We start from the raw sequence: 25,032 nt of genomic DNA on the forward strand, positions 1-25,032 counted from the left end.
ATATCTTACTAACAAACACATCAAACTTTATGAAGATGTTTGTATGTTACTTCAAAGTAAGTAAAGTAAAGGCTTGCAGAAGAGTTCTTTGATACGTTATCATCTTATAAAAAAATGGCACTTCATGCCTATCTACAGAGTATAGAGTGGTCAATTTTGTGAGAATAATTCTGAAATCTTTATGACAATGTGCTTTTATTATACGTATTTACTGGTGGTAGGTATCACGTAAGCGAGGGGCCATCTGGGTAGGTACACCGCCATGACTATTTCTACCAGCTAGCAGCAGTATGTATGCACTGTTGTGTTCCAGTTTGAAGGAGATTGTATCTAGCATAACTACGGGACATTATGAAATTCAACATATTGCGTCTTAGGGAGCACTACGCAGTACTTTATAATTCAAAGGTCTTTATAGTGTTGCTACTGTTTATGGGTGGTCATAATGCTTATCATCAGAAATAAAAGGTTTTTTTTATATTATAGGGGGAAATGAGCATATGGTTCACCGGATGGTGAGTGATCACCCCCGCACATGAACACCTGCAATTCTAGGAAGCATAGAGATGCGTTGCCGGCGTTTTAGGTGGGAATACGCTTTGAAGATCGCCAGGTCGTATCTGTCCGGAAATGTTGCTGGCGGCAATTGGTTTGTTTTTTAATATGTGATAAAAAATGTCGGCAAATACATACTGTAGTGGATCGCCAACATCCGAGGAATATTAATAAAAGTATACCGTTTATATTTTACTTTAAACGGCATGTCATTATCTCTTACCATTTGGGGAAGGTTATTTTCTCTCGCACGCGAAGCGACTGTTAAGTGACTGATGACCCAACGGGAAGCAATATTTCGTCTTTATTTGCTGGCTAATCAGCTATGAATTACGATCGTGTGACAAAAATACTTGTAAGGAGCAAATCACCGTATAATAGTTTTACTTTTTAAAATGTACACCGACTGGCAGCGGTACCTAAATGGAATTTTATATTACTTCTTACCAATATAAATGCGAAAGTTTGTTAAGTATGTTTCGATGTTTGTTAGACGTAAACGTAGAAACAACTGAACGGATTTGGGTGAAATTTGGCATACAGGTAGAGCTTGTCCTAGATTAACAAATGGTCTATTTTTATCATGTTATTAAATCTGTTTTTTTTAATCCCATGGGAAGTAATGCAATTTTTTTCTGATTTTTAAATAGACGCCACTCGTCTTGTTGTGTTTTAAGGACTTTGATAACGGGAAAGACATTTTACATAACCGAAGCCGCGAACAACACTTAGTTACAAATAAAATTAAATGTAAAAATATATTTTTTTATGAAACAATAGAGTTTGCTAAACGTCAATTTGATACATTCCAATAAATTTAAGCTATTACTTATATTATTTCCAACAAGTGCTCCGACCGCAGTATTGGCCATTTAATTAAACTTCTATCGTAAATAATAACAACAGATTAACGGTCAATAAACAAAGTAATTTACTTAAAGAGATTGCGGTGACGAAATTCACAGCAGCCCCACGCATTTGACTAAGCTCGAATATTTGTATGAAGATAATTGTATACACTAAGCATACGAAATGCTCCCTAAACTGGCGAAAAAGGCAACGTGCGTTTTCAGCTAAATGTCGAAACTAACGTTTCATTAGTTAATTGATGAATGCACGTTGCAATTCAATATTATCTTCGCTGACATCGACTTATACAATTTCGAATGTAATAGAAACCGCGGCCTACGCATTCCCTTCACCAGATTTGACTTATGCTAACCTACAGATCGATTGCAGAAGGACAAGCATGATTTCTGTTGATCGCTACTAAAAGAGAGAAAGTAAATAGTATTCGCATACAACATGTCACGAAGAATTATAAAGTCGGCAAGGAATTTTTTTTTCTAAGAAATGTTAGTACGCTTTTTTCTAGTTCATTTGTTTTTTTATTGTCTTAATACATTAAATATATATTAGGATAGAATGAATATATTAAGACAAACAAATAAAAGTAACATGAGACAAAAAAAAATTAAAAAGTATTTCGTTACGCACATTTATTTTGAGGAATACTCTATCAAATCACTAACCATGAAATCTTTTCCCGCTTCGAATATAATATTCGTAAAAATCATGGGTACGTAAACTACATATTTAAACTTCGCATAAATTACGATTTAAAAATGTTTTTCTGCATATTTTGTAAATAATAAAAATTTTCGCTTTGTTCCTTTTACTGGAGAATTTCTATATTAATCTATATTTTAAAAACATTATTCTTGAAACAAGAATCTTTGATCTGTGCCGTAACTATATATAATACATAAAGTATCGAACCGTACAAGCTCCTCTTAAAACCTTAGCTATGCAATAATTTCAAGACTACATGTTTAAAATCTTCACAATCATCAGAATTCCGTATCTGGTACATTCCAGTATCAACTATAGCATGCTTGTTTATCTAGCCAGATACGAAGGGAGCATTTCATAGTGACAAGGCCACAACTTGTGTCCACTAACCTGTTAAATCCAGCACCGAAATAGATTACAGGGAAGCGTGGGTGGCTGGTGCAATGCACCAACTTACTTGCGCCCATTTGAATATTATTTGAAGTAACTTCATGTTTATTACCAAAAATTGCTTTCATAACACGTCGGTAGCAATTTGATTTGTCTTACAACGAAATAGAATAGGATGAATTAAAATTTTACCATTTTTATGCACTCTACAGGTCTCCGATACAATGGTATATGAGTAGCAATAGTCTAGTTGGGAGTCAAACGGCCTGTTAAGACGAATGTCCGCAGGTTCAAAAGCCAAGGACACGTACTTCTAACTTCTAAAGTTAAGTGTGTTCTTTAACGGTGAAGGAAAACATATTGAGGAACATGAATACCCGAGATTTCGAAATTTGGAATTCGGAGGGTATGTGAAGTCTGCTTCTATTTTTCTTTAATCTGCACTAGGCTAACGTGGTTGATTAATACCTAATTCCTCTTAGTAGTAGAAGAAGCCCGTGTCTAGCAGTGGGACAGTATATAATACAGAGCTGATATTATTTATTAGTGGTCTCCGAACCATCAAATTACATTCAAATTAAATATCATTCAGACACAAAAATATATATAGGTACATGTAATCGTTAAGATTATATCTTTCCAATATGATTATTTTTTGAAAAACCTTTCAGTCTTAATAAGTTCGCAAATCTAGACAAAGAACTGCATCAGTCCCAACACTCAAGTACATCATGCTCGATCACCTTAAAAAGGAAACGACAAATTGCGAGCGCCCTGCATGTCCTGCGGCGTCGGCCGGCGCCGACCGACTTATCCTGCTTAATGAGCCGAGTATTTTAATTACGACCCAGTATCCACCGCTACTGTTAGCCATAAGGTAAATAATCGCTTGCAACTTGTTTTAAAACAATAATAATACAGTCTTAATTCGAGTTGACAGGAATATTGTATGTTATTTATTGCTTAAAAATTGCTTGGGATTTGTAATTTTCAAATCATTGATCAGTAGATTTTTGTAGACAATTAATCGCTACGAATTCCCATAACAGAATGACTAAATAGCATTGATAAGTTAAAAAAAAACATTTTATATTATGAGAAAGTATTCAAATATTTACATAGCGGGCTAGACTATCACTATTATTGTCCATTGAAGACCTATTGACTTATTGAGTCATGTCAGCTTCCACATGCGGGCTTAACTTGATTGTGCGAAACGATACAAAACAAAAAAATAGCCTCATTCCTGTGTCTCAGAAATATTCTAATACTGTGATAATGTTGAAGCCTGCAGTCTAGAATTGCGCCCGATAAGTGCTTAATGGCACTTATCGGGCTCACCCCTATTATATGCGACTTATTAGAAATATATATGTTATACCACTGCCTACCTCCGAAATTGGAAACAGACGTGGTGTTGTGTTCATGGTTTATAGAAGCTGTTTGGACTTATTATAGTATATCGGTGAAACAAATATACACATTCTAATTAGTGATTCCTCAAATACCCTTGACAATTATTCAACATTAACTACGCACCTTCTATTATTTGCTATCGTAAATTGAAATCACCTACTTTTAGTCTTGATTAATTTAAATTCAAACGACTTATGGACTAAAATGGCGATCTTATCTCAACATTTGACACAAATTACGCACATATTAAAGTACTAGTGTGCACGCAACTTCGACTATCTTGAATTATGTTTCCCACGATATCTAGTAAAGAAAACAAGAGTAAATTATAGATACGCGTGGTAAGAAGGAAACACGGCTACACCATAATTTTACTATTAAACTACTTAAATGAAAAAACAGAACAATTCTTAAATATACAGAATTTAAATTCAATAAAGGTATAAAAGACGGAATACCATAATCATAATTTAAAAATCCGTAACGGACAAACTTTATCTCAGTTTAAAAACGTTCTATTTACAAATATCATATCAAAGCAGGGTAAATTGCGCCGAGCGGACACAATGAGTAAATCGACTACTATGATTAGAATAACACCGTTTGTAAGCGTACTGCGGTTGACCATTAGCATACTTAGACTAAACAATTGCCCGTGGAATTTAACGTTATTGCACTACGGGGCTCATTTCAAATCACTTTTGCAACTGAATGCCAGCTATAAACGACTCTAACTAGATATATCATAATTTTACAAAATTGTGTTTTATTGTGATGGTAATAACATGTAAATAACACATATAATTTGTGTACAAAGAATTGAATAAAGGAGTTTGATAATTTAATTTTTAATACTAGATCAAAAAACATGCCGATTCATCAAGATTCTACGACTAATGTTATCCTTTTTATAATAGAAAACAAAAATGGCGGAAAGTTTTATTCAAGGCTATTCGTAACAAGAAAATTATTATCTTCATTAGTAGTTATTTAGCCTGCCATTTCAATGCCTTGCAATATTATTTAATACTAGATGGTTATTGCGCCCATTCTTAGTAATGCGTGGGCCCTATTGGCTATTCTGGTAGCACGAGAGACAATAATCCCAGATGATTAACAACCTGATTAAACTTGAGCTTCTATCGAAACTATAATGAGATGTACATCACTTTAATACAACAGTGCCATTCCGTTTAACGGTCGATAAATCTTTATGCTTTACTTCTCACATAATATAAACGAATCTAGCTGTAAATTAACATATAAATTATAGGTTATGTTTGTTTATAATTCGTTTACCTACTTTCTAGGTTCCAAAACGTACTACATATAGTACGTATCTACGTACCGTTTCCTTGTTATTTAATATAATCAAGAGTATTATTTTCATTGAACCAAAATTTAATTATGGTTATTCCTCATTTACGACGTTCATAGTTTTATTTATTATACGTACGACGTACTCAGATTTGACATTATCAATTTGATACTTTTTATTAAATTCAAATTTGATCTTTAATATATTTTTAAATACTTCGTAATTAATAAAAATTACCATATAACTTATGTCTCATACGATATACTCATCACATACCTGCGTATAATGTCATCCATGTCAACCCTCAGGAACGCGTTCAATATTTTATTGTAAACTAGTTCTACATTAATTACAGTACCTTATAGGCCGAGATGACATTGTACCGGTCTATAATTTTTATTAAAACTTGCTATCAGTTCTGCCGCATCCTGTGGATTAATCGGTCTTTTATCACATCCTGCAAATGTTAGGACAAATCAGAACGTGGTTGGTTTCCGAGGGAACAAGTCTGTTCGGTAGAATGATTTTTGTATTTCTTCTTTTGCTAGTGTCTGTGTGTGCAGAAAAAGGAGATTACTGTGAGTGCAATAAATTTATTTTACTAGCTTTAGCTCGCGGCTCCGCCCGCATGAATAAGTTTTTCCGTTATCGATCGTATTGCTTATGAAAGACAAAATTTAGATAAAGGCTTTTAGTTTCATATTATTCTTCTGTTATAACGCATTATACGTAGACGAGAAAAAAATAAATCAATGTCGATTAATCTATCCTCAATCATAATTCTTTATTTATAAACACTGTTTTTTAACAAATATAAAGAACCGCGACAGTAATATAAAACTCGAAGAGGTTTCAGCCGAACTGCAGCACCCAGCATGGGAAGACATTATAGAAGAAGGAGGCATGCACATCGGAGGCGGCAGGTCTAAACGATTCATTCAACTAAACCCCAATCAGGTAAGAACTATTGCCACTGCAGATAAGAAACTAATCATAAACATGAGTTAGGTAACGGAAAATTATCATGGGGATTAGTAAAGATGTACTCAACAGTTACAACTCTGTCCAATCTAATCTCAGTCGTATAACGTAATTTAAGGACTAATATACAAAATGACTATCATTTAAAAACAAGCACTACAGAAGATTACAATTTAAACCAATAGATAGCAATTAGCACCGTTGTCAAATTATTTATGTTGGCGTCAATGATTTATTAAACATGTTAACTACCATATGGCGCCGATTTGGTAATTTCTTCGCCCGATTTCTAGTTCTGTTTAAAGTTTATAGCGGTTGTATCTTATACATCACACGCCTCTATAACCGCGCCTTTACTTATCTTGATAACACTTATTATGGATTTTGCAATGTTATTAATGTCCATTTGAATTAAGTTATTGTTTGTAACGACTGGGTCTTGGTTATCACTTCACCTCGTTGGTTTTAAGAAGGAAAGATCTACAGAAAATTACCATACAGATGATTTATATGAATGCGTTATGTTGTGAAGAAGACGTCATTTTTAATCTTTATTTGTGCTCAATCGATTTTATTTTAATATCTTTAGGGTGCTGATCAAAGTTAAGTTCCCATATTATACTAAATTCTAAATTTATTTTTATTTTAAGACCAGTAACCGTCAATGCCGTTGCACTCATTTATTTCGTATTTACCACCGACGCCTCAAAAGACTAGAGACTTCTTATATGATTAAGTAATTAAAACTGATAAAAACGCGAACACAATTTACCCAAAGAGTCTATCCCAAAAATCTATTGAGAGCATTCTAATTGGCTCACATACTACAAAGGATCTTTAAAGTGTTCAAGCGCAGAATGGTTCCGTACTCAATATATTTGACGATAAATTAAGCAGTACAAATTAATACCAACAGATAGGAAAGCAAACAATAATCAAAATCAATGAAGCATATTCTTGCAGGGAAATGTCGCCTACCAAGCTTGCACACTCCCGAGCGGCAAGCAAGGCCACTGCCGCCACCTGCGCTTCTGCATCCAGGAGGATTTCAAACAGGACTTCGTTAAATTTATGAATTACGTTTGTGTTATACAAGGCCAGTGAGTACACATGATTGAAAAATATGCTCTCAGCGACAATCGCTTGTAATTTTAAGACAGGATACAAGTACCATGGAGTACTAAGAATACGAGGGGACCGTTCAAGGTATCACACCCTGACCCGCAATAAACCCTTGCGTGTCATAAAAACACTTGTGCCTGTGAGGAAATTGAACATCGAGCATTACATATCAATTATAAAAGACTATATTTCCTTATCTAATCTTAAGGTCAATGGGCGTATGCTGCCCGGAAGACACGACAGTAGGAGGTCCAGAGGGTTTAGCTGGAGACCTGCCCGCAACCGCGCCTCAGGAAGGAGAAGACGAGACTCTGCTGAAGATAAACCAAGCTCAGAATAGAGGTAGCACTTTGTATTATGAAATGAGAAATGAATAAAAACATTGGCTAGTAAATAATAAGTCAATAGAATTAACACCAGCAGATAATTTCGAAGTGGTTGAATAAATATAATGCAAAAAAATACATTTTCTATAATTACATAATATTATCTCAAAATTTGGTTTGAATATTTGGTTTGAAGAACATTGTAGGCAGTGTAGCTACTGCACATAATAAGACTTACCATCTCATGTCTTAGAATGGCGAGCGCAGTGGAATACCAAACAATCACTTTGTAATTCAAGGTGTTTCTACTGTTTATGGACGGTCGTATCGCTAACGATCAGGCGAACGACAAGCTCGTATCATCATTCAATGTAATAATATACTGCAGAAGCACTCCACATGGCTATTTTCATAATAACAGGTTGTGGTCTAAGCACGCGAGCCCAAGGCAGAGTGTTCGGCTCCCGCCCAGCAAACCCTCGGGAGTGGCCGTGGATGGCTTCCATCACACCTGAGGGCTTCGAACAGTACTGCGGCGGAGTGCTGATCACAGACCGACATGTCCTCACAGCAGCTCATTGCACGAGAAGGTACTACTAAAACACTGCCGAGGAAAATAAAAAACCTCGCCATGTTGTGGTAAAATGTACAACTCATTTCAAAAACTGACAACGTAAACTTTGAAACTAAAAAGTAAAGGTGTCTTCAATGTAATTTTTTATTTTGGTTGACAGGGTATATTGAGGTTTTTTAGGTAAGTCACGTCTATGTGAGAGTCGTGCTGCGTAAGTCCCGCAATAGCTATTTTTGTCGCCATACAGCATTGTGCCACTATAGTACTGTTGGTGGTAGGATATATTTTATATCCGCCCGGATAGCGACCACCGTACACCCGCCACAGTGCTCCACTTAGTGTGTCACATTCCGAGATCGGCCTGTGTATATCCGTTTCCAACAGGCCGGCATAATTGTGTCGACTGCTGAGGGGTAATCATCTCTCGTCTGACAACATTCTATTGGACTCCACCATCAGGTTCAATGGGGTTACTTTGCCATGCACGTATAAAAAAACTATGTTTTGGTTTTGAAACTTATCATCTGTGTTCGTGTTGTTATCGACGAGCGCAGCGCAATGCCATACATTGAATGGTTGGTAGTACAGTTTTGGTTTGGTAGTTCAGTATGATGTTGCCACTGTTTACGAGTCATGTCGCTTACCACAAAACGAGTGGTTGACCGTCTCGTTTTTCATTTTTAAATAGATAATCCAATTATACTCAGCGGATGCGTCGCCGCACTTCATTTTCTCTCATTTAGCATTTATGCCGGTTTCCTGGGAGATTAAATTGCATAAATATAGCTTAATTTACTTCGTTTATAACGTTGTTTCCAATGTATACAGTATTTCTCATAACTGAATTGTTTGTTGCGAAACTGCACGAAAAAAACACCAAAGTTACTCATATTGATATATTCAGCAACTCCTCATTGTACTTTAAGAAACATATTGTTACTGTTGCAAGCGTATAATGCCAATCTATAGATATCAAGAACAGTTATGTCTTTATTTTAGTTATTAGTATTATAGTGTGTCATTTTTAAATTACGCTAACTTCATAATAATTTATATTTTGTCAAGCACGCAGCCTTATCACCACGACGGCATAGTATTGCTTATAATTTATAATCTAAAGTTTTTCACAGATGGGAGGCGAATGAACTGTACGTCCGCCTCGGAGAATATGACTTCAAACGAACCAACGACACTCGGTCCTACAACTTCAGGGTTGTGGAGAAGGTCCAACACGTTGACTTTGAGATATCCAACTACCATCACGACATCGCCATACTGAAGCTGGACAAGCCTGCTATCTTCAACACTTACGTGTGGCCGATATGTCTGCCGCCGCCTGGATTGAGTATCGAGAATGAAACTGTTACCGTCATTGGTTAGTTTGCCAAATTAGGTGATGTAGAATCAAAATAAGTCAGGTAGAATGAAATTAGCTAAGGTAGAATCAAATTAGGTGACGTAGAATCAAAATTAGTCAGGCAGAATGAAATTAGCTAAGGTAGAATCAAATTAGGTGACGTAGAATCAAAATAAGTCAGGTAGAATGAAATTAGCTAAGGTAGATTCAAATTAGGTGACGTAGAATCAAAATAAGTCAGGTAGAATGAAATTAGCTAAGATAGAATCAAATTAGGTGACGTAGAATCAAAATAAGTCAGGTAGAATGAAATTAGCTAAGGTAGAATCAAATTAGGTGACGTAGAATCAAAATAAGTCAGGTAGAATGAAATTAGCTAAGGTAGAATCAAATTAGGTGACGTAAAATCAAAATAAGTCAGGTAGAATGAAATTAGCTAAGGTAGAATCAAATTAGGTGAGGTAGAATCAAATTAGGTGAGGTAGAATTAAATTAGGTAAAGTAGATTGTTAATTTAGGAGAAGTAGAATCGCACGTGATACTTATCTCGAAAAAAGATGTGTATAAATTGCTAGTTCCTGACTTCAGTAATATCTGAAAATAAATACAGTTAAAATAATTTATGTTCTAACGAATACCTCTTTCTCATACTGCCCAATTTAATCTTGTCTAATAATTTTATATCCAGATTGGACATCAAACTGTCTCACTAAGCGTCATTTTCAGTATACCCTCCCAATCGCTTTATTTAATCCATCGCGCGAGGGGACCAATCAGAACAAAGTTGGTTTCTTCTCAGGATCGGATCGAAGACTAAAATTGGGATCGTTTGTCGAAAATGTCCGTAATTTTCCCAATTACGTGTTGATAACTACATTACGACAACTTTTTTTTATGTTCACGCGAATTTTAGACATCAAAATAAAACTTTTTTGCGGATTTTGATCATGTGATTTGGATTATGATCTTCTCTCGACGTTTACAAAACTTTGCAGGATTCATGGTCACAGGGTTTACGCAGATTAAACTTCTGGAGAAAATCATAATATAAAACACGGCGATAAAAACCGACAAATAAATTACCATATTCTATGAATAAACTTCAAATGCTATGTCCTTCACTAGGTTGGGGCACTCAATGGTACGGTGGTCCGCATAGCCACGTCCTTATGGAAGTGTCGTTCCCGATTTGGACTCACCAGAACTGCATCGAGGTGCACACCAACTCTATATTTGACGAAAGCATTTGCGCCGGCGGACACGAGGGAGGCAGGGATGCTTGTCAGGTATTATTCACGAATAAGCAGACTATTATTGATAAAATAAATTGACAACTTTAACAAGCAAAAATCACGTAGAGAAAGTTTTACTGAGATTTTATATCTGAAAGTGTATATAAGCTAGCGACCATACCGTCGTTGATACAAGCCTTTCGTTTCTTCTACAGAAATATAGTATATATAACAAGTTAGTCATAGTATAGCAAGTTATATGTTATTAAATATAAGACCCGATCCGTTAAAATACTTATTGAACCGCAGGGCGACAGTGGCGGCCCGCTAATGTATCAAATGCCAAGCGGCCGATGGGCAGTGGTGGGCATCGTGTCCTGGGGCGTTCGCTGCGGGGAGCCCAACCACCCCGGGATATACACGCGCGTCGACAAATACATCGGATGGATCATGGAGAATGCACGGTTTTAGCAAAGCCAGCACAACGTAAACTGTAACTCGACAATTTGTTGAGGATTGAAAGAATTTTTGTTCGTTTTTTGTCACATTTATATTTTCGATATAAACTAATATTTGATGTTTTTTTTATGTCGTTTAAAATTCTGAATAAATTAATTTTAATTTCTATTATTTTTTTGGTATTTGTTAACACTAAGACTCTTTTGACTATTTTTGAAACTTAACCAATTTTCAGTTAATTATCCTTTCCCCTTGTAACAATGAGTTCGCTCCCAATACACTGATTCTAAAAGAAAAGGTGTCCTAAATTTTTAATAAATTATCTACACCTAAAAAATTTTAAACGATATTTTTTAGAGCATTTAAGAATGTTTAATATTATATATTCTAAAATTATTGATCATCATGATTTCTGAGTATATTTTTAAATTATAGCAAACAGTATGTACAGAAGCTTGAAAACTTTGAAGTACGATGGTTTTATTGCTAATTGCTACTATAAATAGACAGACGCAAAGTCATAATGCTTAGCATCGTTCTTAATTTGCTCTGCCAATTTGATTCATTGTAACATGTCCAGCGTTATTTCTTCACCACACTTCTCAATAGCTTCTATCATGCCAAGAACTTGTTTCTCATCGATCTTCGGATGGAAGGAGAACGCTAGACGGAAAAAGTTTTTGTGATGTCGAAGTGGTGAATACGCCACCATTAGTAACGAGCCGAGCGTTAGCAGTTCTTTGATTTTTGGTGTAATCTGAAACAAAAAAATATTTTAGTAGAAAATAAATATTAATAATTCCTTTCATAAGTAATAATATACTCATTTTATGAATCTATTTCCCTTTTTATTTGTATTTTTAATACTTATGCATAAATTCAAATTCATCAGCATCATTCGTCCACAAAAAAACGACAAAGACCGGTAATTACTTTTAACTCTTATTTCTAATGATTTTTAATAAAAAGGGGTAGATCGTGAGTCATAAACAGTCTTCTAGAGGCACGATAAAATTTTGCTGATTAGCACAATAGACATTAGTATCGCGTTAGTTGTTGTTGTTGAATGTTCAATACAATATTCTGTACAAAGACATAAACTATTAATATCTTAGATGTCTTTGGTCTTATATGAGACCAATGAAAATTATTACGTGTTCTTCTACTTTCACGCGTCATATTGTAGTTTATCATAATAATAAGTTATCTATGTGTGCGATAGTGAAATTTGAAAGCTGATTGCATACAAATGCTATCTATTATTTCAGTTATGCTATCATTTCAATTGCTTACACTATTGCATAGTCTTCTAGAAGGCGCAAAAACATTTAATATATAACAATCAAAATCTTGTGCATTACCTTGTGCATGATATCCCACCACGTATCATCTTCATCTTGATTCCTCATGAATCGTGGTATATACCAGAAGCAAACGTTAGGACATTGCAGTGAATCCACAACTAATCTAAACCCAGGTCTCTTCGCTATGGCTTGTTGACAGAACTGTGCTATCGACATCACATTGTCTAGTAACTGACTGAGTCCTAGATCACCCCGAGCTTTCCAAATCATCCATAACTTGAATGCATCTATCTGGAATAATATAGCATTGATACGATAAAAAATAATCATAGATATGATTCGATATACAAATATAAATAAAAATATTTAATTATGTCGCCCAGCAGCAGTGTGTAAATGGTATATTTCGGATCGAATAGCACTATAGGGTCTCGCTCTTTCACATAATAGACTAAAACAAGCTTAACAAAAGACATTAGTTATAAGTGGCGAAAGGTGATATTTTCAAAAGGGGAACCCGACCCTACATATCGCATCCTTAAAATTAAGGTGACCTAACTCAAAAAAGACGATTCGTGGAAATTTAAAAACAATATTGAAGACAGTGAATTGGGCGGTCGCGGCGAAGGGGATAATTTCACACCATGGAGTCCATTCACCCCAATTGACGTTATATTATAACGATAGAAGCAAAGCAACAACAATGAATATAAAAATCAAGATGATATTAACAAAAACTAAAAAATACTGTCATTAATATCTTACCTTTCTCCCACACTGAATACTTTTATCACCAGTGTCATATGAGACATCATAAAACTTATCCTGTTGGAACAAGTACTGCGCAGAAGCAGAATTGGCTTCGTGCAGTAATCCCTTCTTCCGAACCAGGAACAAGGAACACTGCAACGGAGCTCCAGCCATCTTATGGGGATTCCATGATATTGAATATGCTCTGTAAATTATAATTCATACAGGATTTAAAAAGTATACCAATGAAATATCATTTGGGCAAGTCATACAGTATCTATTCAGGCAAAAAAAAAATATATGTAAAAGTAAGGTGTACCTTGTCTTTTCGTAAAAAAATCACTATTAGGATAATTGCAATGCGGGTGAAATTATGAGTTTACTTTAGTTTTTTTCTTCACATGTAGTTTTGTTTTGCAAATTAAATTATTTGAGTTTTAGAACTGACACCGACATTGTAATTCAGTATACCTACTAAATAAATTAATAACCTTGGCCCTTTAGGGCTATTTTATAAAGAAAAAGAAAGAAAAGATTTTTTTAATAAATTTTACCTTTCAATTCCTAAAAGTCTATTTCGATATTTGCTTGATAACATTAAACTTCCACCCCAGCATGCCTGGAATGTGAAAAAGAAAAGATGTCAAGTACCAACATGAATACTGTTTTTTTCAAAACTGGAGATATCGTGTTCAATCATTTTAAGTACAAATAAGATTTCTTACATCAACATGCATCCAAACATTATGCTTTTCACAAACATCCGCTATATAATTTAATGGATCTATAGCTCCGAGGACAGTAGTGCCAGCAGTAGCATTCACCATTATTGGATATTGTCCTTTTATTTTGGCGTTTTCAATTGCTTTATCGAGTTCTTCTGTTATCATCTGTCCTTTTTCATTCGTTGTTACAATTTTTACATTTTCTGTTCCAAATCCAAGCCAGTGAGCAGCTTTCTTGATAGAGTAATGGCTCTGAAAGTTATAGTGGAGGGAAAATTTAGCTCATGACATATATTTGGTGTCGTTATTTGTTTGAACTAATAAAAGGCCTTCAAATCACCGCTCACTCTACATAATATAATTCCTACGCAATAAAATAATATTTAGCCCATCTGTTCATTTAGTTGGAATAAAAACTTACGTCTTCCGACGTGAATATAACCATTTCTGGCAAATTCCTCATGCCCTTGCTCTTGACTTCTGGAAACGCTTTAAACCTGGCTGCTACTAGGGCGTACAGCATTGACATGCTGCCTCCGGGACTAAAGATACCATCTCCGTCGGGAATACTGAATAATTTCAGTACGTGGCTCAAAACCTTAAGTTCAATAAGAGTAAACGCTGGAGCAACTTCGAAGGTATACCTGGAAAGTTACAAAACATGATTAATGAGTATATTTTATTTTTAGCTGGTAATAATATTTGAATTAACAGTTTTTTAGGAAAAACTGTCAGTTTTTATAGAAGTTGACGATCGCTTAACATTACGTTATCCACATGTTGATGCCACAACTCATGATAATATAAATAATACCAGCTCTGTATTATATACTGCCCACTGCTGACCACGGGCCTTCCCTACTCATAAGACGGTTTAGGCCTTAGTTAACCATGTTGGCCTAGTGCGTTTAGGCGGACTCCACATGCCTTCAATACTCTTATGGAAAATTCTTAGGTATGCAGGTATCCACACGTTATTTCCCTTTATCATTAAAGCAAGCGATAATATCAATAAACAATACACATGTAACTTTGAAAAATGAGGTCTAATGCCTTAGGTTTTGAAACTGCGGACATTGTGTCAGCAGTTGGGTTCTTTTCCAACTAGGCTCTCGCATTAATTATAGAAAAACTTCCTTCGAAGTCAGTTATTCATCGTTTTTACGTCTACTTTACTTACTGGCTAGTATTGAAAGCTTCTGCTATCCATGCTCCCGAAAGTCCATAAGGATCTGTATCACTATACAATTGGTTACGAAAAACAGCCTTATTAGTCTTGACGCTGTATTTTAATACTTGACGTACGCATTCCTCTAACTCCTGATCAGTGACTCCTTCTGATATATCTAGGTCCAATATCCTCTAAAATAAACACATTAATGTGTCGTTAAACACGCTAATTATAATTAGTTATTAACCTTGCGGCAAACAAGGTAAAGGACCTAGTTAACGGCGATAAGGTCGTCATAATTATGTTTTTTTAAATACTTATGATTGTATGAGTTTAACTCCAGATAAAAAGAGCAGGATGCTATAAGCTTAGGGTGTGTATCTCTCAGTATGTGTTTATGTATGCATGTATCTATACATAATATCGACGGTTGAAATGCTAATTGACGTAAGCGACAGTTTTTGCGACACCAAGTTACATACATATTTAAAATAAGCATTATTTTCTATGTTTTTATAAACTAATTAAATTTTTCGAAAAAAATGTCGCTCAAGTCAATTAGCCTTTCAACCGTCGATATGTACCTGTGTGTATACGAATTTCATATAATTAGAAACTGTATTTAAAATTAATAATGGCATGCCTACACAGAAAAATACATAAAAAAAATACAACGTGAACATTTACATAATATTAATTCGGTGGCAGGACAATAAAATAACAGATAAAAGAAAACGTCACGCATTATCGCTTAACAGAGATTTAACTAACCAGAATATAAACAAGAACCAAAATCATTTTTTTATAATCTAATTTTAATTATAAAGTAAACTTTATGTCATTTCTTTGAAAAATTAAAACCCTCAACATAACTTACCTCCAATTCTTTCGGATGTTTAAATTCTATCAATGGTTTATCCTCCGATCTCTCATCTTTGACAATGTTAAGCACTTTATCCAAAAAGGAAAGATTATTCTCTCCCATTTCAATATTCGAATACCGAGCAAGGCGAACACATGTGGTTTCAACTAAAGTATTTACTGTACTGTCCCGTTACTAAAGAGCTCGAACTGTTTATCAACAGTCAACACCATGAACTCAATTTGTATGCATAACTCGATGTCATTTTGTTTAACATTGGAAAGGCCGTGTTAATTTAAAGGTGGATGTAACTTGTTAATCATTAAATGCTTTAATAGTCTTTGTTTTTGGGCGGTGTTATGTTTTCTTGTAATCAATGTATGTATGTTTATTTGCTCTAAATCATAGTGGTAGTATTAAATTGTTTTGAGCTTTAAATAGGTCATGTTTTTAATCCAAAAAAAAAATATGTGGCGCTTATCATACTTGGAGGACTAATTAAAAAACTAACTTCTTATCGTTCCAAGATACTGCATTTCAAAGTTGATACACTTAGTAAGCATCGAACAAACCTAGACTTAATGTTCCTGTATAAGCTTCTTATACAAAAAATGGATTGTCCTCAATTATTGCAAATGTACACCCCAATCACTAGTCTTTATCCACCTCGTAGAAGAACCGTCCTTGGATCTCGTTCCCCAATACCACGTATGTGCAAATCAACTAACGAATACAGTAGTAATGCTGATGTATTCTCTGATTCTGTTTACCGTTTTCAGCGTAATATTCAAAACTGTATATCAAATTGAGGTATAGTCGGGGTGGGTCAGCTTCTATAAGAGTACATTTATTGCAGCGTAAACTTTAATGCACTTAACAATTAACTTAGCATAGGTATGAGACACTAAGAAATAAGTTAAGTAAGTTATATTTAGATTTGTAACTGTTGTCACGGTGCCCAGGTCTCCGGGAATCACATCGCATTGTCCATTTTACCCCTATTTTTAATCGTATTTGTATTTTTTGCATTCTGGGTTTGCTTGTAATTGGTTGTGCAACTTTTTCTAAACTAGCATGTACGTTTTATTTTTTTGTAAAATTCTTACAACTGTAAGCAAATCTAAATAAATAAATAAATGTTTTATCGGAACCTTGTTCAATATTACAGGACCTTTTAAGCCGAGATGACATTGTACTGGTCTGTATTTTTTTATAAAAATTTGTTTTCAGTTTTACCGCATCCTGTGGATTTACCAGTCATTATCATATCCTGCGAATGTTAGGAAAAATCACAACGTCGTTAGTTCCCGACGGAACAAGTGGGTTTGGTAAAATGATTTTTGTGTTTCTTCTTTTGCTGGTGTCTGTGTGTGCAGAAAAAGGAGATTACTGTGAGTGCAATAAATGCATTTTAGTAGCTTTTTCTCGCGGCTCCGCCCATGTCAAGATATTTTTCCGCGATAAAAATCTCGCTTTATATTTTCCCAATATAAAAAGTAGCATCGTTGTCGACCGTATTCCTAACGCTTATAATATTTTTTTTTAGAGAAAAGTTTTTATTTTTGTATTATTTTCTTATTGTCGCATAATACGAAGACGAGAAAAAATTAAAAATCAATGTATCTAAATCATAATTCTGTATTTATAAACGTTATTTTTTAACAAATATAAAGAACCGCAACAGTATTGTAAAACTCGGAGTGGTTTCAGCCGAACTGCAGCACCCAGCATGGGAAGACATTACAGAAGAAGGAGGCATGCACATCGGAGGCGGCAGGTCTAAACGATTCATTCAACTAAACCCCAATCTGGTAAGAACTATTGCCACTGCAAATAAGAAACTAATCATAAACCATGCACGTTCACGCAAAATTTTCTTGGGGATCAATAGAGCTGTACTCAACATTTACAACTCTGCCAATCTCATATCAGCCGTGTATTGTCGTTGAAGGACCAATATACAAAATTACTATCATTTAAAAATAAGCACTCACAAAACTGAAAGAAACTTTTCCTAAGCAACACGATTGAACCCGAGCTTGACAACGTATCCCGGCAACATTCAATTCTTTTTTACCATTTTTTTGTCTGATATGTACTTAAGTCGAGGCATATCGAACTATTGGAGTCTGGTTCAAAAATATTTGTAGACAATTTGTTAAACCTTAAAGAAAGAAATTACTCTATTATTCGTCTGGCTATGCCAATTACAACGAGCAAAAAGTTTTTTACTAATTCCTTAGCATGTTTAAACATATTGATATTCTGATACCGTTTACCAGTGTACATTAATAAACGCTTAAGCAGAGTCGTAAAAATGTCAATGTGTGGTCTCTTGACTCAAATTTACTTTACGTGCATCGCTATTATTCCGTGGACGTTATTGCCTACACTTGTTTTTTATCAAACACCGCTAACCCGAAATCCATTTAGTACTTCGAAGCATACGAATATAATGAACATAAAGTGAGTAGGTACTTTGAATAAATCTAATGCCGTTTCAGTAGTGACTGTTTTGAAGCTAAATACACCGTATCATGCATATTTTGAATATAATATTTATAAACTTAGCAACGTTGCGGTGAGGTGTGAAATTAGCTTGTTCCTTACCTCGCCAAGTATCGATATTGTTAATCATTCTCACAGCCGACTTCCACAAATCAGGCAAATTTATCGCATTACAGAGGATTACAATACGATTAGCGCCGTAGTCAAATTCAATTATGTTGGCGTCAATGATTTATTAGACATGTTAACTACCATATGGCGCCAGTTTGGTAATTTCCACGCCCGATTTCTAGTTCTGTTTAATGTTTATAGCAGTTGTATCCTATCCATCTCACGCCTCTATAATCGCGCCTTTACTTATCTTGATAACACTTATTATGGGTTTTGCAATGTTAATAATGACCATTTGAATTTAAGGTATTGTTTGTAACGACTGGCTCTTGTCTTTGACTTCGGCTTTGTTAGTTTTAAGATAGAAAGTTTTGAAACGTCTACAGCAAAATTACCATATACCTAGATGGTTTATGTGAATGCTTTATGTTGTGGAGCAGACGTCATTGTTAACTTTTATTTCTGCTCAATCGATTTTATTCAAATAACCCTAGACAACTGATCAAACTTAAGTTCCCATATTATGCTGAATCCTAAATTGATTTTTATTTTAAGATCATTACTATCAATTCCGTGTCATTCATTTTTTCATATTTATCAACGACACCTCAAGGCATTAGAGAGTTCTTATATAATTAAGTAATTAAAACAGATAGAAACACGAAAATAATTTAACTAAAGAGTCTATCCCAAAAATCTACTAAGAGCGCTCTGATTAGCTCACACGGACGGTACTACAAAAGATCGTCCAAGTGTTTATATTCATATTTGACGATAAATGATATGGAACAAATTAGTACCAACAGATAGGAGAGGGTTAAAAAGCAAAGCATATTTCAATGAAACACATTCTTGCAGGGAAATGTCGCCTACCAAGCTTGCACACTCCCGAACGGCAAGCAAGGCCACTGCCGCCACCTGCGCTTCTGCATCCAGGACGATTTCAAACAGGACTTCGTTAAATTCATGAATTACATTTGTGTTATACAAGGCCGGTAAGTACACACGAATGATAAATATGTTCTCAGCGACAATCGCTTGTAATTTTAAAACACAGGAAACAATTATCGTGGAGTACTAAAAGTAGAAGAGGACCGTTTAAGATATCACATCCTGACCCGCAATAAACACTTGCGTGTCATAAAAATACTTTGTGAAGAGATTGAACCTCGAGTACTACATATCAATTAAAAAAGACTACATTTCCTTATCTAAATCTGCATAATTTTAAGGTCAATGGGCGCGTGCTGCCCGGATGACACGACAGTAGGAGGTCCAGAGGGTTTGGCTGGAGAACTGCCGGCAACCGCGCCTCAGGAAGGAGAAGACGAGACTCTGATAAAGATAAGCCAAGCACAGAATAGAGGTAACACTTTGTATTAAGAAATCAGACATGAATAGAATGCTGTCATATATCAATAAAATATTTGCAACAACAGTGGATGATTTTGAAAAGGTTTAATTTACGTAAAGCATAAAAAAACAGTTTTGTATAATTACATATTATCTCAAAATGATATACTGCCGAAGTACTCCACATGTCTATTCTCATAATACCAGGTTGTGGTCTAAGCACGCGACCCCAAGGCAGAGTATTCGACTCCCGCCCAGCAAACCCTCGGGAGTGGCCGTGGATGGCTTCCATCACACCTGAAGGCTACGAGCGGTACTGCGGCGGAGTGCTGATCACAGAGCGGCATGTCCTCACAGCAGCTCATTGCACTGACAAGTAAGTACTTCTAAGCCCTGTCCAGGAAAATAAAAAACTTTTTAACAAAATATTATACTGCCTTCAAAAACCACAAAAAAAAATAAAAACATAACTGTCTATCTATACTGGTTACCAATTTTGAAGTCAGTGACTAATAAAATTTGTTAGTTAATCTAGATAAATACATGAACAATTATACGATAACTAGCAATTTTAATTTGTCACTGACGGCAAAATTGGTAACCAGTATATAGGTAATGTTAAATTATTGTTTGGTTTTTAGGCATTTTTAAAGGCAGTATAATATTTTTTTAAAAAGTTTTTATGTTTTGCTTTTTTGTGCTAGTTCAATCAGTATACGTTGACGACATCATAATTGACATCATTTTAAGAGTGTTCTGATGTGTCTCTGAAGTCAAGGGTACAACAACAATGGAATGTATATGGGACCACATAAGAAGCACCAAATAAAACAAGAATCATCAAAATCGATTATCCCAGTCAAAAATTCTGAACTAACAAACATAAAAAAGAACAGTCGAATTAAGAACCTCCTTTTTTTGAAGTCGGTTAAAAACCTAGCCATGTAGTAAAATATAAAACTCATTTCTCGTACTATCAACGTTAACTTTGAAACTAACTATCCACCCAGATAACGACCACCGTATACAAGGTGTTAAAACTCGCCATTGTGGCCCACGTAAGTGTGTCACGTTCCGAGATCAGCCTGTGTATATCCGGTTCCAAAAGGCCGACATGTCGACTGCCGAGGGGTGATCATCTCTCGTCAGTCGACATTCTATTGGCCCCACTCCACTTACCATCAGGTGTGGTGTGGTCACTTTCCCGTGGACGTATAAAAAAAAATGTGTTCCGGTTTTGAAGACATTATGAAGTTTGTCCTCTGTTAGGTATAGGCACGCGGCGGATGCGTCGCTGCATTTCATTATCTTTTGTCATTTTTACCGGTTTCCTGGGAGATTAAATTGCGTAAATATATTTTTTTAAAATATTTGTTTATTATGGTTTTTCCAATCCTACATTATTTCTCATAACTAAATTGTTTGTTGCGATACTGCAGGAAATAACCAAAGTTACTCATATTGATAAATTTAGCAACTCGCCATTGTAATTTAAGAAACGTATTATTATTGTTGCAAGCATCTATAGCTATCAAGGATCAATTATGTCATTATTTTTGTTACTAATATTATAAGTACTCCGCTAACTTCCTAATAATTACTATTTTGTAAAGCACAGAGTTGATTGTAAATGTTATGCACTCCAAAATTGTCAAGAATATCTGCGTATGTATATATAATGAATTTTCCTTGGCTATAACTATTGTAAGAAGATAGTATGGTGTGGTGCGAGTGCTATTTAAATAAACAAACTTACCTTTATTGCAAAGATAATTCATGTATTGCACTACCCACTGCTACGCACAGCCCTCTTCTTCAAACAGGATATTTATAATCTGAAATTTTTAACAGGTTTGAGGCGAATGAACTATACGTCCGGCTTGGAGAATATGACTTCAAGCGGACCAACGACACTCGCTCCTACAACTTCAGGGTGGTGGAGAAGGTCCAACACTTTGACTTTGAGACACTGAACTACCATCACGACATCGCCATACTGAAGCTGGACAAGCCTGCTACCTTCAACACTTACGTGTGGCCGATATGTCTGCCGCCGCCTGGATTGAGTATCGAGAATGAAACTGTCACCGTCATTGGTTAGTTTGCCCAATTAGGTGATGTAGAATCAAATTAGGTAAGGCAAAATCATACGTGAAACTTATCTCGAAAAAAAAATGTGTATTAATTTCGACTTCCTGACTCCAGTAATATCTGACTTGAATATAGTGAAATGAATGTTACGTTGTAACGAATACTTATTTTCCCCCGTGGACAATTTAAGCTTTTCTTATAATTTTAATATCCTGATAACACCAAACTCTCACTAGCCGCCGTTTTTAATATACGAATCCAAACGTTCTTTTTTAATTCATCTTGCAAATAGACTAGTTAATCAGAACAAAGTTTTGATCAGTTTATTCTCAGGATTGGATCGAACATTGGAATGGGAATCTTATAGGAATTTATTGAATTTGCCCTGATAACTAAATTACCATAAAGATTTCTTGTGTTTTCGCAAATGTTGCCATCGAAATATTTTTTTTTTTCGGATTTTATCGCATCTTTTTATATTATGATTTTCTCCTGACTTTGCAGCGTTCATGGTCAACGGGAGGACGAAGACTGAACGTCGGGAGAAAACCATGATATAAAAAAATTAGATAAAATCCGATAAATAAATTACAATATTTCGTAATATTACCTTCAAATGCTACGGTCTTTCACTAGGTTGGGGCACTCAATCGTTCGGTGGGCCGGATAGCCACATCCTTTTGGAAGTGTCGTTCCCAATTTGGACTCACGAGAAGTGCATCGAGGCGCACACCAACTCTATATTTGACGAGAATTATTGCGCCGCGGGACTCGAGGGAGGCAGGGATGCTTGTCAGGTATTATTCACGAATAAGCAGACTATTATTGATAAAATAAATTGGACACTTTATCGACCAAGCAAGAAATCACATAGATAAAGTTTTACTGAGTGGATTTTATATCTGAAAGTCTACATGAGCTAGCGAATATATCGTCGCTGATATAAGCCATTCGTTTCTTCTAGAGAAACATACGTTTCTTACCGAAGAAAAAATCGCTTAAATTTAATATCATAGCAAGTCACATGTAATTTCAAGTATAAGAAATATTACAATCTACTTATAACATCTAAACCTCCAACCCAAATGCGCCCAAAACAAATCATGATCATATTTCGACACCCGATCCGTTAAAATACGTATTGAACCGCAGCACGACAGTGGCGGCCCGCTGATGTATCAAATGCCAAGCGGCCGGTGGGCAGTGGTGGGCATCGTGTCCTGGGGCGTCGGCTGTGGGGACCCCAGCCATCCCGGGATATACACGCGCGTCGACAAATACCTCGGATGGATCATGGAGAATGCACGGTTTTAGAAAAACCCATTTCAACGTTAACTGCAACTCGATAACTTGTTGAAAATGAAAAGAATTTTTGTTCGTTTTTTTTTCACAGTTTACATTTCCGATATAAATTTAAATTTAATATTTTTATGTGGTTTAAAATGCTGAATAAATTTATTTTTAAATGCTATTCATTTTTTTAGTATTTTCTATCACAAAATCCTTGATTTTTGGTACTTAAATAGTTTTCATCATCGTTATACGTACTATGTTTTCAATCAATCATGCTCCCAATACCCTGATTCTGAAAGAAAAGGTGAACTAAAATATTTTAAAATTATCTACACTACAAAATTGAAATCGATACTTTTTTGAGCACTTAAGTTTAATATTAAGTATATCTTCTAAAATTACTGACCATCACGATTTATCCGTACATTTTTAACTTATAACAAACAGTACATACAGAAGCCTGAACACTTCGAAGTACGACATTTGCTGGTGTTATTGCTAATTGCTACTATATATAACATAGCATCGTTTTTAATTTACTCTGCCAATTTGATTCATAGTACTATGTGCATGGTAATTTCTTCACCACACTTCTCAATAGCTCATTCTCATCGATCTTCGGATAAAAGGAGATTGCTAGACGGAAAAAGTTTATAACGAGCTTACAGTAAGCAGTTCTTTGATTTTTAGTGTTACCTGAAAACAAATTTGTTATAATGGAAAAGATAATATAAGAGTTAAAAATACCTCAGAACAAGAACAAGCATAGAAGGAATCTAAATTACCCTCATATACTTATCCTTTTTTTTCAAATAGGCCAAAACCGTTGAAAAGATCGAGACAAATATTATGTTGCTAAAGTCGACTTGCGTACACTTTAAAATTATCAAATGGTTACCTTTGGTCCTCTTTATGATGCCGAATTAAAAAGCAAATAAAATGTCAAAAGTTCCAACTTGCCAACCTCAAAACAATGTCACAAACGCGCCCACACAATTTAGTTACGTTATACTTCAGCGCGTGCTTTTCAAAAGTGGCTACATGTTTTGTAATATTTCTGTTGTTAATTTTAATAAATACACAGTGCTGTTTAAGTATAATATAGCCCTACGAACAAGCAATGGCCTGCGTTATTGTGGGGTGTAAATCTCATTCTTCTCGTAAAGAAAATGAAACTGAAATCATCAGCTTCCATCGGTGAGTAAACAAAAAACCTAATATATTTGCTTAAACCCTGTACATAAGTGCAAAAAGTATTATTAATTAATCTTTATTATGCTGTAGTCATATTATAATCTGCTGTTGGCCATTCGATACAGTAATTATTAAGTATTTTTCATTTTTACCAATTTACGTAGTCGTGTTCAATAGTGTTGTGCTGCATATTCTGTCGATAACATAGATGTTAGTATATTGTAGTTTACTATTTTGCATAAATTGCCTTTTACTTTCAATATACGGTGGTGTAGTGGTAAAAGCCACTTGGAAACCGTGCGCGAAGGCTAGGGGTTAAGGAAAGTATCTGATTTTCATAGTGTGTTTCATACAATGTGTTTCATTGC

The 25,032-nt window shown here is 35.1% G+C and overlaps 3 protein-coding genes across 3 annotated transcripts; 2 read left to right on the forward strand and 1 right to left on the reverse strand.

Moving 5' to 3' along the window:
* The first annotated feature begins 5,666 nt into the window (after nucleotides 1-5,666).
* Nucleotides 5,667-11,473, forward strand: LOC115442180 (venom protease). The gene is made up of 8 exons (XM_030167180.2): nucleotides 5,667-5,829; nucleotides 6,108-6,208; nucleotides 7,196-7,332; nucleotides 7,563-7,696; nucleotides 8,102-8,270; nucleotides 9,385-9,629; nucleotides 10,737-10,897; nucleotides 11,153-11,473. Exons 1-8 carry the CDS (start codon nucleotides 5,715-5,717, stop codon nucleotides 11,312-11,314), a joined length of 1,224 nt encoding a protein of 407 aa, XP_030023040.1. The 5' UTR covers nucleotides 5,667-5,714; the 3' UTR covers nucleotides 11,315-11,473.
* A 184-nt stretch (nucleotides 11,474-11,657) lies between these two features.
* On the reverse strand, nucleotides 11,658-16,311 carry LOC115442179 (acidic amino acid decarboxylase GADL1). Its single transcript, XM_030167179.2, has 8 exons — nucleotides 16,130-16,311; nucleotides 15,262-15,443; nucleotides 14,503-14,725; nucleotides 14,082-14,333; nucleotides 13,911-13,975; nucleotides 13,372-13,561; nucleotides 12,664-12,897; nucleotides 11,658-12,059 (listed from the first exon to the last, which is right to left on the reverse strand). Exons 1-8 carry the CDS (start codon nucleotides 16,235-16,237, stop codon nucleotides 11,865-11,867), a joined length of 1,449 nt encoding a protein of 482 aa, XP_030023039.1. The 5' UTR covers nucleotides 16,238-16,311; the 3' UTR covers nucleotides 11,658-11,864.
* A 969-nt stretch (nucleotides 16,312-17,280) lies between these two features.
* On the forward strand, nucleotides 17,281-23,648 carry LOC115442181 (proclotting enzyme). Its single transcript, XM_030167181.2, has 8 exons — nucleotides 17,281-17,505; nucleotides 17,825-17,925; nucleotides 19,592-19,728; nucleotides 19,966-20,099; nucleotides 20,294-20,462; nucleotides 21,938-22,182; nucleotides 22,814-22,974; nucleotides 23,330-23,648. The coding sequence occupies exons 1-8, from the start codon at nucleotides 17,391-17,393 to the stop codon at nucleotides 23,489-23,491; spliced, it is 1,224 nt and encodes a 407-aa protein (XP_030023041.1). The 5' UTR covers nucleotides 17,281-17,390; the 3' UTR covers nucleotides 23,492-23,648.
* Nucleotides 23,649-25,032: the final 1,384 nt, after the last annotated feature.

Source organism: Manduca sexta, chromosome 6, assembly GCF_014839805.1.
Source record: "Manduca sexta isolate Smith_Timp_Sample1 chromosome 6, JHU_Msex_v1.0, whole genome shotgun sequence".
In the NCBI taxonomy this organism is placed as follows: domain Eukaryota; kingdom Metazoa; phylum Arthropoda; class Insecta; order Lepidoptera; family Sphingidae; genus Manduca; species Manduca sexta.